Genomic DNA, 13,935 nt, shown 5'->3' on the forward strand with positions numbered 1-13,935 from the left:
GAATGACTGTTATCGTTTCCTCAGGTAAAACATTCTGTTTTCTGAACCAGTGCTTTGAATCTGCAGAGTAGCTCATGTGGAATTTTCCCTCGTTTACACTTCTTGCCTAGGCTTAGCTTGAAATATTAGTACTCATGGGTATTCCCAGGGAGAGGGTCCAGTATGTGATGATATACTGACCATTCTTGTTTGGGGGCAATCGTGGAAAATGTTGTTTTCCTTTCAGTAAAGACAGTATACTTCCTACCTTCATTGAGTTAGGGCTCTAGTCTTGCTCGAATGTATGTTCAAGCATCCACCTCCATCCCAGTTTACCCATTCCCATAAGCCTGTACCTAACATTGTCCTATGAAGGACTGGTACTGATAGCAGTTTCTTTTTTTTTCTTTTTTTTTCTTCTTTTTTTCACCATAGGGTCTGCCAGGAAACCGAGGGCTCCTTGGTGAGAAGGGGGACCAGGGGGATCCTGGTGAAGATGGAAGAAATGTAAGATAATGTTTCTTTCCCCCCAACTGCCGCAGCACCAGCGACCAACTTGTATATTTACCATCTTGTTTCTTGTTTTTGCAGGGTAGCCCTGGAGCTCCAGGCACTAAGGGTGAACGAGGGGATCCGGTAAGTAGCAGCGTCATTTTCCCCAATCTTTTGGAAAGAACCTTTTTCCTGCTGAGTGCTGTTCCCACCCAGTTTAAAGCATGTCAGATGGGATCTTGCCGCAAAGACTTAGATCATCCTGTATTCTAGATCAGAATGAACAGCTGAAAGTAAACACTGAATTTTAATGTAGTCCACTCTTTCCCAGCCACACTTTTAATTGCAAGACAGACATGAGAGGGAATGCCTCATACTTCCAAGTAGTGCCCTTTGGGGACTGACTGTAATTCATGGCACTATCTATTGTGTTTATATCCCAAATATTCCTGGCTCTGTGGGTAAAATTATTGTTCTCTATGTTATGCTGATGAAGTTGTGTCTGACAATGGGGCATTAAATATTCTTCCGGATGATTCTGGGTTTTGACATCTAGTCTCTAGGAAAGCAGTCTATCTCCAGAATTTCTAATAATCCCTGGAAGAGGTGTTTGGATGTCTTCTTCATATTGTGTGCATTGAGGACATTGTCTTTGATTAGGAAGTGTACACCTTTCCCCTTTGATCTTGCATGAAATGCATCCAAGATGGTATTAAATCATTTGGTTTTTTAATCTTTGTCTCTCTTCCTTCCTCCTTCCCTTCCTTCCTTCCTGTAGGGGCTGCCAGGACCACCAGGCCAGACAGTAAGTTCCATATTTTACTTCCCAGTCCTGGGACTATTTTTGTTGCTTTGATCCTGCAAGTCTGCCTTGCTGTTTCTACTCCCTCCAACCCACCTCTTTCTGCTCCATAGGTCAGTGTAGGAGCTGGAGTAGGAGGACAGAAAGGCGAGAAGGTAAGCATGTTTTGAGATCCCTGCATCCACCCAATGGGGGCTTTTGGAATACTGGAATCCCTGAACCAGAATTCTTCTTGTGAGACAGGAAGGCACAGCAGTTGTGTTTGCAACAAAATGGTGGTTGAAAAAAATCATTCACTCAGCACGTACTGCAGGAATTGTTTGTGATAGGTATTAGTTCATGAGCAGTTGGCACTGACAACTTTTCTAATGAGTTGCTTGACTATTTCCTTACCAGGGAGACCCAGGAGACCCTGGAGAGGATGGGATGAAAGGCGTAAGAGGAGAAACTGGGTTACCTGGCCCAGCTGGAGAACGGGTGGGTACCATTTTGTCAGATTATAGGAGGGCAAGGAAAAAGATTCAGGCTACACCAAACAAAGTCTTTGTGTGTTATGTGCCATCAAGTCACCTCACAAAGTCTAGAGAAATGTAAAATAGGGCATAGGTAGACAATGAAGAAAAACATGATGAATGTGGTGGATGGAGGACAGGCGTTTGAAATTTTAATTGTTTTATTTCATCTTATAGTCTATTTATGATTTATTTATTGTTTTCTCTATATATCACTTTGAGTAACCTGTGGATAGAAAGGAATAAACAAAAAGAATAAATAGTAATTTACCATGGCAATGGTGGGTGCCTTCAGATGCAGATGTTGCCTTATTAGGGAACAGTAGATGTGAGCCAAGTGTTTTTATCATGCTGTAAAGATGGAGCTGGGCAGAGGAATTGCTAGGATGGAAAGAGCATTTATGGGAAAAACTTTTTATCTTGATTACAAAGCCTGACAGTACTAGTAGTAGTAATAGTAGTAATAGTAATGATGACAATAATAACTGTGCCTATATACCACTATTTGACACACATTAGTGCCCCACTCAGAATAGTGAATGAGGAGATCAGGTGGCCTAAAAATGGGATAAGAATGTCAGCATGGGAAGCAGGGATCATCTTCTCTCTCCTCATAATCTTACTGCCGAGATCTCTTTCTTCTTCTTGCAGGGAATTGAAGGTCCTAGAGGTCCCCCTGGTGTTCGTGTGAGTCTTTTCTTTTCTGCCTTGGGAGAAAGATGCCCTATTGCACCTGTGCCTCCTGAGGAACTTTGTGTCAAGTCCTACATATGCATTCATAAATCAATTATGTGCTCATCTGTTCTCCTTTGCAGGGTGACCCTGGAGATCGAGGCCCTGTGGGAGAAAAGGTAAGAGAGTTCTGAACTTTTTTTCCCAAGTCAAAAGAGGTTGTGGAATGAAGGGTAATACTATGGCTAGAACCGTAGAAACCCTCTGAATTTCTATACGCGTCTGTATTTATGTAATGATTTCCCCCTTGATTTAAAGCCAGATTTGGCATCCTAGAGAACTTTGGCTTTCCGATGAAGCAAACTTCTACTTTATGAGATCACAGAATGCTAAGCAAATAAAGGGGAGGGCATAGAATGCTAGAAAAGGGCAAAGGAGATAAAGTCAGTTGGTGACAGTTGAAGAAGAAGGAGCTGAAGAGAGTAGAAGAGGAAGGAGAAGCTGGATAGAGGGGGGAACATGAGGAAGAAGAGTGGGTGTGGAACAACTGGAAGGAACTTTCTTTGTAGGGCTGCTACTCAATTCTTTTGTATATTCTTTGATATAATTATTAGCTAAATCTATAAAGAAATATTGCTATTGAAAGACTGATTGCCAGTCTGCCTCTCCTTATCTGTCATGAATGACTGTAGCACCACCTTAAGTCATCATGACTGGGTAAATGAGGAACCTGCCAGACTTATTGGGGAGTTTGTATCCATTAATCTACACAGTATTGTTTAACATTTTAAACAAAAAGTGGTTCCAAGAAGCAAAAGTTATCTGGGTTGCATCAGTTATTTTAGAATTTTCCTTTGGCAGCATATGTGGTAAAAATGATGGTCAGCTTGAGAGTTATTATAGGACTAGTGATATTTTGTTGAAATATCATTTCAGGGATACGTAATTCAGAAAAGGGGCTTGGGACTTTAAATGGGTGGTGAAAGAGAATTGTTGATTTTGCTAGTCTACAGAATTGTTATTTCAAACATGAAATTTCAAGTTCTCAAGTATGACTAGAGTGTTCAGAATGATTGCTTTTTCTTGGATCAGAGTTTTTATTACACTAGTGCAGAAGGCTGGGTTGATTTTTTTTTCTTTTCTAGCCAAGTGTCTTTGCAGCACATAACTCCATGTAGTTGAAGCTGGGGAAGGGGGGGATCTGCCCATTGACCTGTTGCTGGGCAGCCGATAAAGCTGTGCTCTCTCACCCCTTGTCAACCTTAATCACTTACATCCGATTCTTGATCATGTCAACTGATATGCTGTGTTAATGTTTCCCAAGGCATACTTGAGGGTACATTTGGAGTAAAGATTAAAAAACCTCATTGTGATAGTTCCCCAGGATTGACAGTGGCCGTTTCCACACAGCTCCCCGCTGCTCGTAACAACCCGGAATATCATGAAAAAAACACGGAAGATCGCGTTTTCTTGTGCGAGATTTGCATAACGTCACATGACGTCGCGCAAATCTTGCGCGAGAAAACGCGATCTTCCGCGGTTTTTTTGCGATATTCCAGGTTGTTATGAGCAGCGGGGAGCTGTGTGAAAATGGCCAGTGAGGCACACAGCCCATTGCTGCTGAGTCCAGGAAATGCATAGCTCACAATCCCCTGTGTAAGAGCACAACTACCATCACTCTACTAAACAATTTTTGAGTTCTCTGGGTGGGGAGATTTATAGATCTTTGCAAATTTCATGCCCTTTGCTGGGATAGGGAGACTGCCATTTTACTTGGAATGTGCTTGCAGAAAGAGAAATATTAACCCCTCTACCCTGTGAGAAAAAAAACTGCTTTAAATGCCTGCTTAGCCTTTCATGGGCCTTTGATCCATAGTGTTTATGGGACTTCTGCTGCCGCTATGAGAGAAAAGTGGTTTCTCAGAACGTGTGAAGAAGGAAGGCCTCACCAAGACTTGTCTTAATTTGTGAGCTAGAGCCCAGAGGAGAAGGTTGCAAGTCTAAGGTCACTTTCCTGAGAGTAACCCCTTGGCACAATGTGGACTTACTCCTAAGCAGACCTACATAGGAATGATTCTTAAGACAAGTCACTTCCTTTAGGGTTGCCAGGTCCCTTTACCCTCTCAGAAGGAGGAAGGGACTGTTTAGGGTTTGAATGGAGCATCCATAACACTGTGACCACTAACCTTTTAACCTTTTTAAGACTAAAAGAAATATACAAAGATTCGGGAAAGTTTGTGAAAATTAGGAAAAATTCATAATGAATCAGTGAGATCTATAAAGCTCTGAGGTTCCTTATACTCCCATTCCCAATCATTACATAACATGGAAAGGTCCAAAGAGGCAAGAGGTCTATTTGGATTCTTCTGGTCCAGAAATGTATCAGTTACTCAATTCACCCCTGACAGGAACTCTGGATTTGTCAGAGGAAGTATAGGGATTATAGTCATCGCAGTGGATTTTGGAATATGCACTCTGCTGTCCAGCTCGCAAGTGATTACGTCAGATATAGAGCTCAAAGTATGAACATACATTAAGCTTTCCAATTCTCTTTTAGGGTGATCGAGGTCCTCCAGGACTGGATGGTCGGAATGGAATAGATGGAAAGCCTGGGCAAATTGGGCCTGCAGGACAAAGGGTAAGTCAAAGGCTTGATGAAAGACGCAGCCAGTAGCTATAGTTAAACCATGATAACACTGCTTTAGAACACAGAATCATGTGTTCTGAGGAGCTGTTGCCAAGATAATGCACATAGTGATCTGAGTGCTTATTTTGTAGGTTATTAATGTCCACAATAAATTCATGGTTGTTGCTATTTTGGTCCTAAAGAATAAAAAAATATAAAATAGGACAAATGATGATAGCATTTATGAGACCATGTAAGGTTGATTAAAAACATCCTTGTTTTGATTTTCACTGAACTCTGTGGCCGTACAATCTCATGCAATGTTACTTCAATTTAAATCCATGCATTTCAGTGAGTCACCATGGGCCTTGGAATATCTTAATAGAATAGTGATACTATTGAATATCTCATGCTGGCTGGTTCTCAGTTCTTAAAGTTACTTTACTTAAACCCAGTCACACAGATCTTCTCTCAGACTTCACGCACAGTTTGCCTGCTTTTGATATTAATTTCTCTCTCAGTTACAAGTAGGACCTTTTCTCAGACGCACACACAGTTTGCCTGCTTTCTCCTGATTGAATGTTCTTTCACAAACACACTGTTCAGGCTTCCACACAGATTATATTTCTCTCAGACAACATAAACAACCTCAGGCTGCACACAGCTTGCCTGCTTTCCCCTGACTCAATGTTTCTCTCAGAACTGCTTAAAAATACTCAGGCTGCACACAGCTTGCCTACTAATACCAAACTCAATATTTTTCTTAGAAATGCTTAAACATGCTAAGGCTGCACACAGCTTGCCTCACTTGCCCTAACTAAATATTTTCTCTCCACTCTCAGCCTAAAACTGCATTCACTCTGCCCACACTCTCAGTCATCAACCAATCATACCACTCCAGATTTCAGATCCCAGAGGGGGGAGCGTTTACGGTCTGCATGCTTTTTGTAATCCTGTTTGGCTCTTTCCAGGGTTTTTGTTATTAGATTCCACTGTTCTATGATAGTGTTCCACCAAGTACTGAGATCCCCTCCCACTCCTAGGCGGGGGTCTTTCACAAACAGCAAGAGTTTACCTTCAAAGCCCTGTGTGATCTTGAATGGGGATGCTCCCATAGAGCTATGAATGCTATTGTTGTAACAATATTCTGCAAACGCCAGGAAATCAGTCCAATTATCTTGTTGATAATTAATGTAGCACCTTAAAAATTGCTCCAGGACTTGATTAACCCTTCTGGATTGCCCGTCAGTTTTGTGATGATATGCTGAACTCAACCCTTGAGTCATGCCTGTTACTTCCATCAGCTCCCGCCAAAACTTGGCATTGAATTGTGGGCCCCGATCTGATATTACCTTGTCCTAGAATGAATGGAGTCTTACTACATGCTGCATGAACAATGTGGCCAACTTTTTGGCTGTTGGCAACTTAGAGCACTGAACGAAATGGTCTTGTTTGGAAAACAAATCCACCACCACCCAAATCACTGTTTTCCCCTTACTCGGCGGGAGGTCAATGATGAAGTCCATGGATACTACAGACTAGGGTCGGGGTGGGGTTTCCAGAGATTGTAGTAGTCCTGGAGGTTCCCCCCCTCTTTTTGCCCATTAAACAGGTCTGACACGTGGATACATATTGTGACACATCCTTCTGTATTCCTGGCCACCAGAACTGTCTTTGTATTAAGTGCAGTGTTTTTAAATAACCCAGATGCCTGGCCAACTTGGTATCATGACAGTGTTTTAATCTCTCCCCGTAGACCCTGTGGGATATACAGTTTGTTGTTCTTATACCAACAATCATTTGCCCCCTTCTCTAAGTCCTCTGGCCGATTTTCCTCCCCCTCCTTTTCCAGTTCCGCCTTAATTTTCTTTTCCCACTCCGGGAGGGGGAGAGGGAGGCAGGCGGTTCAATTTGGCCACTTGGTTTCTGGTAATCACAGCCCCTCCCAACTGGGCAGAGAGAAACGTTGTGTCGACCATTTCCTCCCTCTGGCTGTTGTGTTGGGGAAGGCAGAACAGCGCATCTGCCAGGAAATTTGACTTCCCAGGGAAATGTTTAATCACAAAGTTGAATCGTGAGAAAAACTCTGCCCACCGCAATTGCTTGGCTCCCAGTCTGCGAGGCTCTTGCAACTCCTCCAGATTTCTATGGTCAATCCATACCTCAAACGGCATTTTATCCCCCTCCAGCCAGTGCCTCCACGTATTTAGGGCCAGTTTGACCTCTGCCACCTCCTTATCCCACACCGCCCAGTTCCTTTCGGCCTCAGAAAATTTCTTGGACACATAAGTGCAGGGGTGCATTTTCCCATCCTCCCCCTCCTGCCATAGGACTCCTCCCATGGCAACATCGCTCGTGTCCATCTGTATCACAAACAGGCGGCGGCTCTCATCGGGATGGCGCAACACACGTTTGGAGGTGAAGCGAGCTTTTAATTCCTCAAAGGCTGCTTGGCATTCCTCAAACCAGGGTAGTTTAATGCTTGGTTTTACTTTCCCAGCACCCTTCCCCTTAGTTTTTAGTAAGTCTTTAAGTGGCAAGGCTACTTGAGCAAAAAATTTTATGAAGGGTCAGTAGAAGTTAGCAAACCCCAGAAATGACTGTAGCTGCCGCCTTGTTTGAGGAGCTTCCCATCTGAGTACAGCTTCCACTTTAGTCAGATCCATCCCTGTTTTACATACAATTTGTGTTGGTACAGGGTTTTTAGTACCTCCTGCACCAATTTCACATGGGATTCATAATTCTCTGAATACACCATCACATCATCAAAGTAAACAATCACTCCTTTATAAAGGTGCTTGTGGAGAACTTCATTACTTAAATTCATAAACACTCCAGGGGCCCGATTGATTCCTCTATAGTCTGTGCACAATCACAAGCCCCCGTCCTTTTTCTTTCTGAATAGCACAGGGATGGCATGGGGGGAGCTAGCTGGCCAGATGAAACCTTGTGCCAGGTTTTTATCAATGAACTTATGCAACTCCACTCTTTCTCCCAGGCTCATCGAGTAAATTTTCCCCTTTGGTAATTTAGTCCCTGGGATCAGCTCGATTGCACAGTCTGTAGCTCTGTGAGGAGGTAATTCATCCGCCTCCTCCTCTTCAAACACTTGACTTAAGTCCTGGTATTCTGGAGGAATGCTCTCCCTCTCCTCCATAGTTAAACACACAGTCTCTGGAAGAGGGGGAGGGTTTTGGCCCCACTTGACGTCCCAGACATGGTTTTGGCAAGCTTCAGAAGGAGAAAACAGCTCCCCAGCCTTCCAGCTCACGTAGTGGTCGTGGTCCCACAGCCACCTTAGTCCAAACACCGGGGGAACTTGGTGGCGGGGCTGACCACAAAAGTTCTTTCCTCCCCATGTCCCCCAATTCCCACTGGGGTGGTCTTTGTTTCATATCTAGGACTGTACTTCAGCATTCTGGGCAATCTCTATGTATCAGTGCACTTCTAGGGAGTTTTATCTGAATAAAGACCCTTTTAACTCATACCACTGTGTTGGATGAAGTGGAGAGTCTGAGAGAATCCCCTAGCCAGGCCTGACATTTTGCCCAGAATGCTGAAGTACAGTCTTCCGCGAGAGGTTATACTCCAGTTCCCCTCCCCCAGTCCAAACAAGTCAGTTGAAGTCAGCGAAAGTCCTGCAAAAGATGCCCGGCCGAAGTTCCCACGCCTGGTTCCCACACACTACCAGCTGTACTGATAAGGTCTCTTAGCAAAGCATAGTTTAGCAAAGCATAGGCATAGTGAAGGAAGCTACACTACAGGAAGAAAGCCCATCCTCCCCCAGTAGACATGCATTCACAGTCATGGCAGACAGGCTGGCTTGCCCGTCTGACAGGAATGAGCTTTCATGAGCCACAGCTCACTTCTCCACATACAGCTAGAATGTGAGTCCATCTGTCCTTGTGTCTTGGGGAGTGGAGTGATTACAGAAGCCAAATGATAATAGCTGGTCATTCGGTTTCTGTAATCACTCAACTCTCCAAGATATAAGGACAGATGGACTGACATTCTAGCTGTATCTCAAGTGAGCTGTGGCTCAAGAAAGTTCATATCTTACTCCAAATTTTGTTAGTCTTATAGGTGCTACTGGACTTTTGCTCTTTTCTACCACTGCAGACAGACTAACATGGCTACCCATCTTGAGCTATATTAGTTAACTCAGCATTCTGGATAACAAGAGCCAGATAAAAAAGTTTTTACTATAATTCTGTCTTTAATAAGAGTTTTTATTAATTTACCAAGGTCAGATGTTAAGTGGTATGATTACAACATGCAGAAACAAAAAAGAGCATATTTTTCCATCCTCAGTGATATTCTATTAAAACTTACAAATTTTCATACTTGTACACAAACCTAACTTCGTTTTAATTGGGCCACCATTTGACTTTGTTCTGTTACTCTTAAAAAGGAGTTAAAATATTTATTCATTGTGTGTCCTTGAATAGTCCTAAGTAATTCTTCTGTCTTGATCACATATGTTTGTCCTTTATGAAATCTGATTCAAATTTTGTGGTAAGAAAGGAGCTTTGTTTCTATGACATCACAGTCAGATTTTTGTGTGTCTCATAGATGCAGAGGAAGTTGGAGGGGAGGGATTCAACAAGTATAAGTTATGGCAAATGATTCTTGCCTGCAAGTCTGCTTTAGTTGTCTTAAGATCTAGGCAGAAAAGATTGAAATGGCAGCATTTCACAACTGGATTCTGAGCCCACTGGCCTCTACAATTGCTCATTGCCATTGGGATTCATCACCTCGTCATTGTTCCCTGACAACATAAGTATACAAAGCAAATGCACCAAGGTACTACAAAATTCCTTTAACTTGTTGGTGGAACGTTAGTGTTGTTCTTTGTAAACTGTTGACTGCAGTGACGTAGTTAGGTGACTAGAGATGCATAGGTATAGTCCATTTGGCTCAAGTTCGCTGTTATTATCTATCTTCATAATATTATATTGAGCAATATAGAGTTTCTATGGGAATAGTACTTCCTGTTATGCTGCCATGATTTAGTGGGGTATTACCTCATGTAACCTCTACTGATATAATACAGGCATGAAATATAGGCTATTTCCTGACTCCTAATTATATCCACAGTTTGTTTCTTTTTTTTTTCTAGGGTGACCCAGGAAAACAGGGTGACCCAGGCAGAGATGTAAGTATGAGAGCTCTGCATCAAGGCATACGAGTATGGGGCTCAAACTAGGAGTGTGTATTTTAAAAATCCAGTAATTCTGGGTATGGGTTCAGGGAAACAAAAAAAAAAATCCAGGTTCCCTGAAATCCGAGTAAAGTTCTCTAATACTGTTTGGTGAGATTAGAGAATCTCAGATTTATACGGGCATTTTTTTCTATGGAGGTCCTATCCAGAGGCTATCTGGGGGGCTGGGGGAGGGCATTTTTCAAGCAAACTCCACCAAATTTACAAGGAACCTATTCCTGACTTTCCAGTAAAGAACCCCAAATTTCAGGAAGATTGAACACGGGTTCAATTCTTTGGGCTCCTGAAAAAGGTGCCCCTAGCCACTCTCCATTGTTTCCTACATATGGGGGGGGGGAATTCAAAGCTGACTTCCACTGCAGAAACAGACTGGGACAAGGCTGCCATGGTTAAGACACACTCCCTTGTGCAAGTTCAACACACAGAAAGCCAAACAGAACCAAACTGATGCCCCCTCCAATATAAGTGCCCCCTGATGAAGTTGCCCAGCCAGTCTCTATTGTTTCCCATATTGGGAACATTTCCAAGCTGGCTCCCAGGAAGAAACACACAGGAGCAGGGCTGCCACTGGCCAGAGGCACACTCCCAAATGCAAGCTCAACCCAGAAAAGCCCAGCAGAACCAAACTGAAGCAAGGGAATGAATCCCCCCAGAACCAAAGCAGAGCGGGACCAACATCAAACCAGTGAATCATGTCAAAACAGAGAATTCCACCCAAACAAAACTGAAAGAAGGGAATGGATAGAATCCCTCCAGAACTAAAGTGAATCAAGGAGACCAACATCAAACCAGAGAATCATGACAAAACAGAGAATTCTACCCAAACCAAACTGAAGCAAGGGACACTGCTGCAACTTAGCCCAACTAAACCAGTGTCATTCACAGAAGCCAGGTGGACAATGAGCGCTTCTGCACAGATTGGCCACACACTCCTCCCTCCCTGCCTCACTCTTCCTCCATCCTGCCTCTGCCTAATTTCCCCTTCTCTCCTTCCCCTCCTTTCTTGGAAAAAATGTAGGAGAAGCCCAGGATGGAGCCAGCTGAAGCCAAAGCAACATTTCCCAAATAAACCCAGTTTAACTGGGATTTATTCAGGGTCCAGATCTGAGTTCCTGGATCAGATCTAGGAATTCCTGATTTGATTTGGGAAAAATCAGATTTAAAGAATAGAAGGGGGAAAACCCCAGGGAGACAATCATAAACAAACAAATTGTTCTAATTTATATTATTATTACAAGTAGTTAGTGCACAGTGTGAAAGTAACAATCATTCTATTCATAAATCAATACATAGTTTATATAATTCTGTTCTCAGTCTTTCCTAGATCAGAACCGAAGAAGAATGCCACTGTGAATCCTTTGGTGTTTACAAGGCAGAATTGCAGCCCTTAACAAAAAGGCAATAAGAATTTTAAGTCCTGTCTCAGTCTTTCCTTTGATCAGGAACAAGAAGAACGCCACAATGAAACAAACGCCACATCTCAAAGGCAGAGTAACAGCAGTTAACAAGAAGGCAATTAATATGAGGCTACGAGCTTGCCGGCTTGAAATCCGCTTGAAATCCGCTCATTTCAATACTCTTCTTCCTGGCCGATATTTATACCATCTTCCATCTAGTTCTAAAGTCTCTCATCAGTGTTTATAAATTGTGCATTGGTAGGTTTTTTCTGTGCACTAAGCTAAAAAAACCTACCAATGCACTGTTTACAAACACTCACAAGAGACTTTAGAACTAGATGGAAGATGGTATAAATATTGGCCAGGAAGAAGAGTATTGAAACGAGCGGATTTCAAGCTGGCAAGCTTGTAGCCTCATATTAATTGCCTTCTTGTTAATTGCTGTTACTCTGCCTTTGAGATGCTGGAGGATTCATTGTGGCATTCTGGCTGCAATCCTGCCTTGTAAACGCCAGAGGATTCACCGTGGCATTCTTCTTTGGTTCTGACCTAGGAAAGACTGAGAACAGAATTATAAACTCTATGTATGGATTTATGAATAGAATGATTATCACTTTCACATGGTGCACTAAATACTTGTACTAATAATATAAATTAGAACAATTTGTTTGTTTAGGATTGTCTCCCTGGGATTTCCCCCCTTCTATTCTTTTGGTCTTTACACGGAGGCTTCCCCTTTTTTCCTGAAAAATCATATTTAGCCAGTTGGGCAAAAAATCCAGCTTTCCCCTCAAATCCTGTACCTGTATCCCATGCCCCTGGTTCAAACACTGATGCTCCTTCCTGCAGCCCTGTTTCAGTAGTGAGGTATTGCTTAGAAGCGGACCTCTCAGAGTAGAGCATTGATCACGTGTTAACTGCTTTTCTTTCTTAACTCCCTGGAACACAGTCCATGATCATTTCTCTGCTTATTGAGACTTAAAGGCAAAAATCCCTTAGGATTTAAGGCTTTCAGTTGACTTTTGAAACCCTTAATTGTGATGTCCAGGCTGTCTTGCCTGTCCTGAAGAACATTTTGTGATGCTAGACTCAGATACTGTATCCCAAGAAGAGATGGGATAGTTCTGTACTCTGCAGTCCAGCTGGGTCTTCTTTTCACCTTTTATTTTATTTTATTTGTAGGGACTTCCTGGTCTGCGTGGTGAACAGGGTCCTCTTGGAGCACTCGGCCTGCCAGGGCCTACAGGGTTGCCTGTGAGTAATGTGGTTGAAAACACACCAGATAGCTGTTCAGTATCTACTGCCAATTGGATATTGGGCTGATTTGTTTCTCTCATGCACGCACACACACACACACTTATTCCCCCCCCAAGGATTTTTGCTGAGCTATTGCTCCTGTTCCATACCCCTCCCTAAATGCCAATTTTACATACAGCCGTAAGTTTGTAGATGGATCTACTCTTTCTAAGGAGATGTGATGATAAGGCTGGGCCTGCTTTGTTGCTAGCTTTCCAGAGAAGCCGGAGGTGGAAAATGGTGTCATAAGCTGTATTCTTCCTCTGAAAGCAGCAACGATGGGGCCTCTGTGTAGCTTATTGTTCTTTCATCCTAGGGAAAACTCTTGCTTAGTTAATAACTTGTTTCTTTCTCAGGGAAAGCCTGGTGATGATGGCAAACCTGGACTGAATGGGAAAAATGTAAGTAGCAGATCCGATTCTGCCAACTGGAGAAGTGAGACCTGGGCTCTGAGAGGCAAGGGACTGTACTGTGGAAGGAAGTGGTGGCAAGTACAGTGTGCCACGTTTTAATTAATTTCATAGCAAATAAACAGATGGGAGATTAGAACCCATGCCTTTAAGTAGAGCTTCTAATGCAAATATGAATGCACTATTTTATTCTCCAGGGTGAAGATGGAACACCAGGAGAAGATGGCAGGAAGGTAAAAGCCCTGCACGAACCCTCACTGTGTTAGCCAGACCTCCATCTCTTGACCAGTCTTCCTGTAGCTAGCAGGAGACAAGGGTGGCTTCACCATGAAGCAAGAAGCAGTAGTTGCTTCAAGCAGTAGATTCCAGAAAGATCATGATTTTTCTTGCATTGAATAACACATTTCAGATGTAATTTTAAAAGAAATACAATATCATTTTGACTTTTTGCTGTCAAAATGATTGGATGCCTGCTCAATAACTTCCCTGGTATTGATCAGACTGTCCTTTGGGATGTCAGTGAAGCAT

General features: G+C 42.9%; 1 protein-coding gene across 1 annotated transcript in view; it reads left to right on the forward strand.

The window, feature by feature from the left end:
• COL7A1 (collagen type VII alpha 1 chain) overlaps positions 1-13,935 on the forward strand; it is a 199,897-nt gene that overhangs the window by 141,879 nt on the left and 44,083 nt on the right. Inside the window, 12 exon segments of the mRNA XM_054976386.1 lie at positions 415-486; positions 571-615; positions 1,250-1,276; positions 1,387-1,428; positions 1,670-1,750; positions 2,437-2,472; positions 2,601-2,636; positions 5,015-5,095; positions 10,203-10,238; positions 12,884-12,955; positions 13,354-13,398; positions 13,605-13,640. Of these exon segments, the coding sequence (XP_054832361.1) occupies positions 415-486; positions 571-615; positions 1,250-1,276; positions 1,387-1,428; positions 1,670-1,750; positions 2,437-2,472; positions 2,601-2,636; positions 5,015-5,095; positions 10,203-10,238; positions 12,884-12,955; positions 13,354-13,398; positions 13,605-13,640 (609 nt within the window).

This window comes from Eublepharis macularius, chromosome 4 (assembly GCF_028583425.1).
Source record: "Eublepharis macularius isolate TG4126 chromosome 4, MPM_Emac_v1.0, whole genome shotgun sequence".
NCBI lineage: Eukaryota > Metazoa > Chordata > Lepidosauria > Squamata > Eublepharidae > Eublepharis > Eublepharis macularius.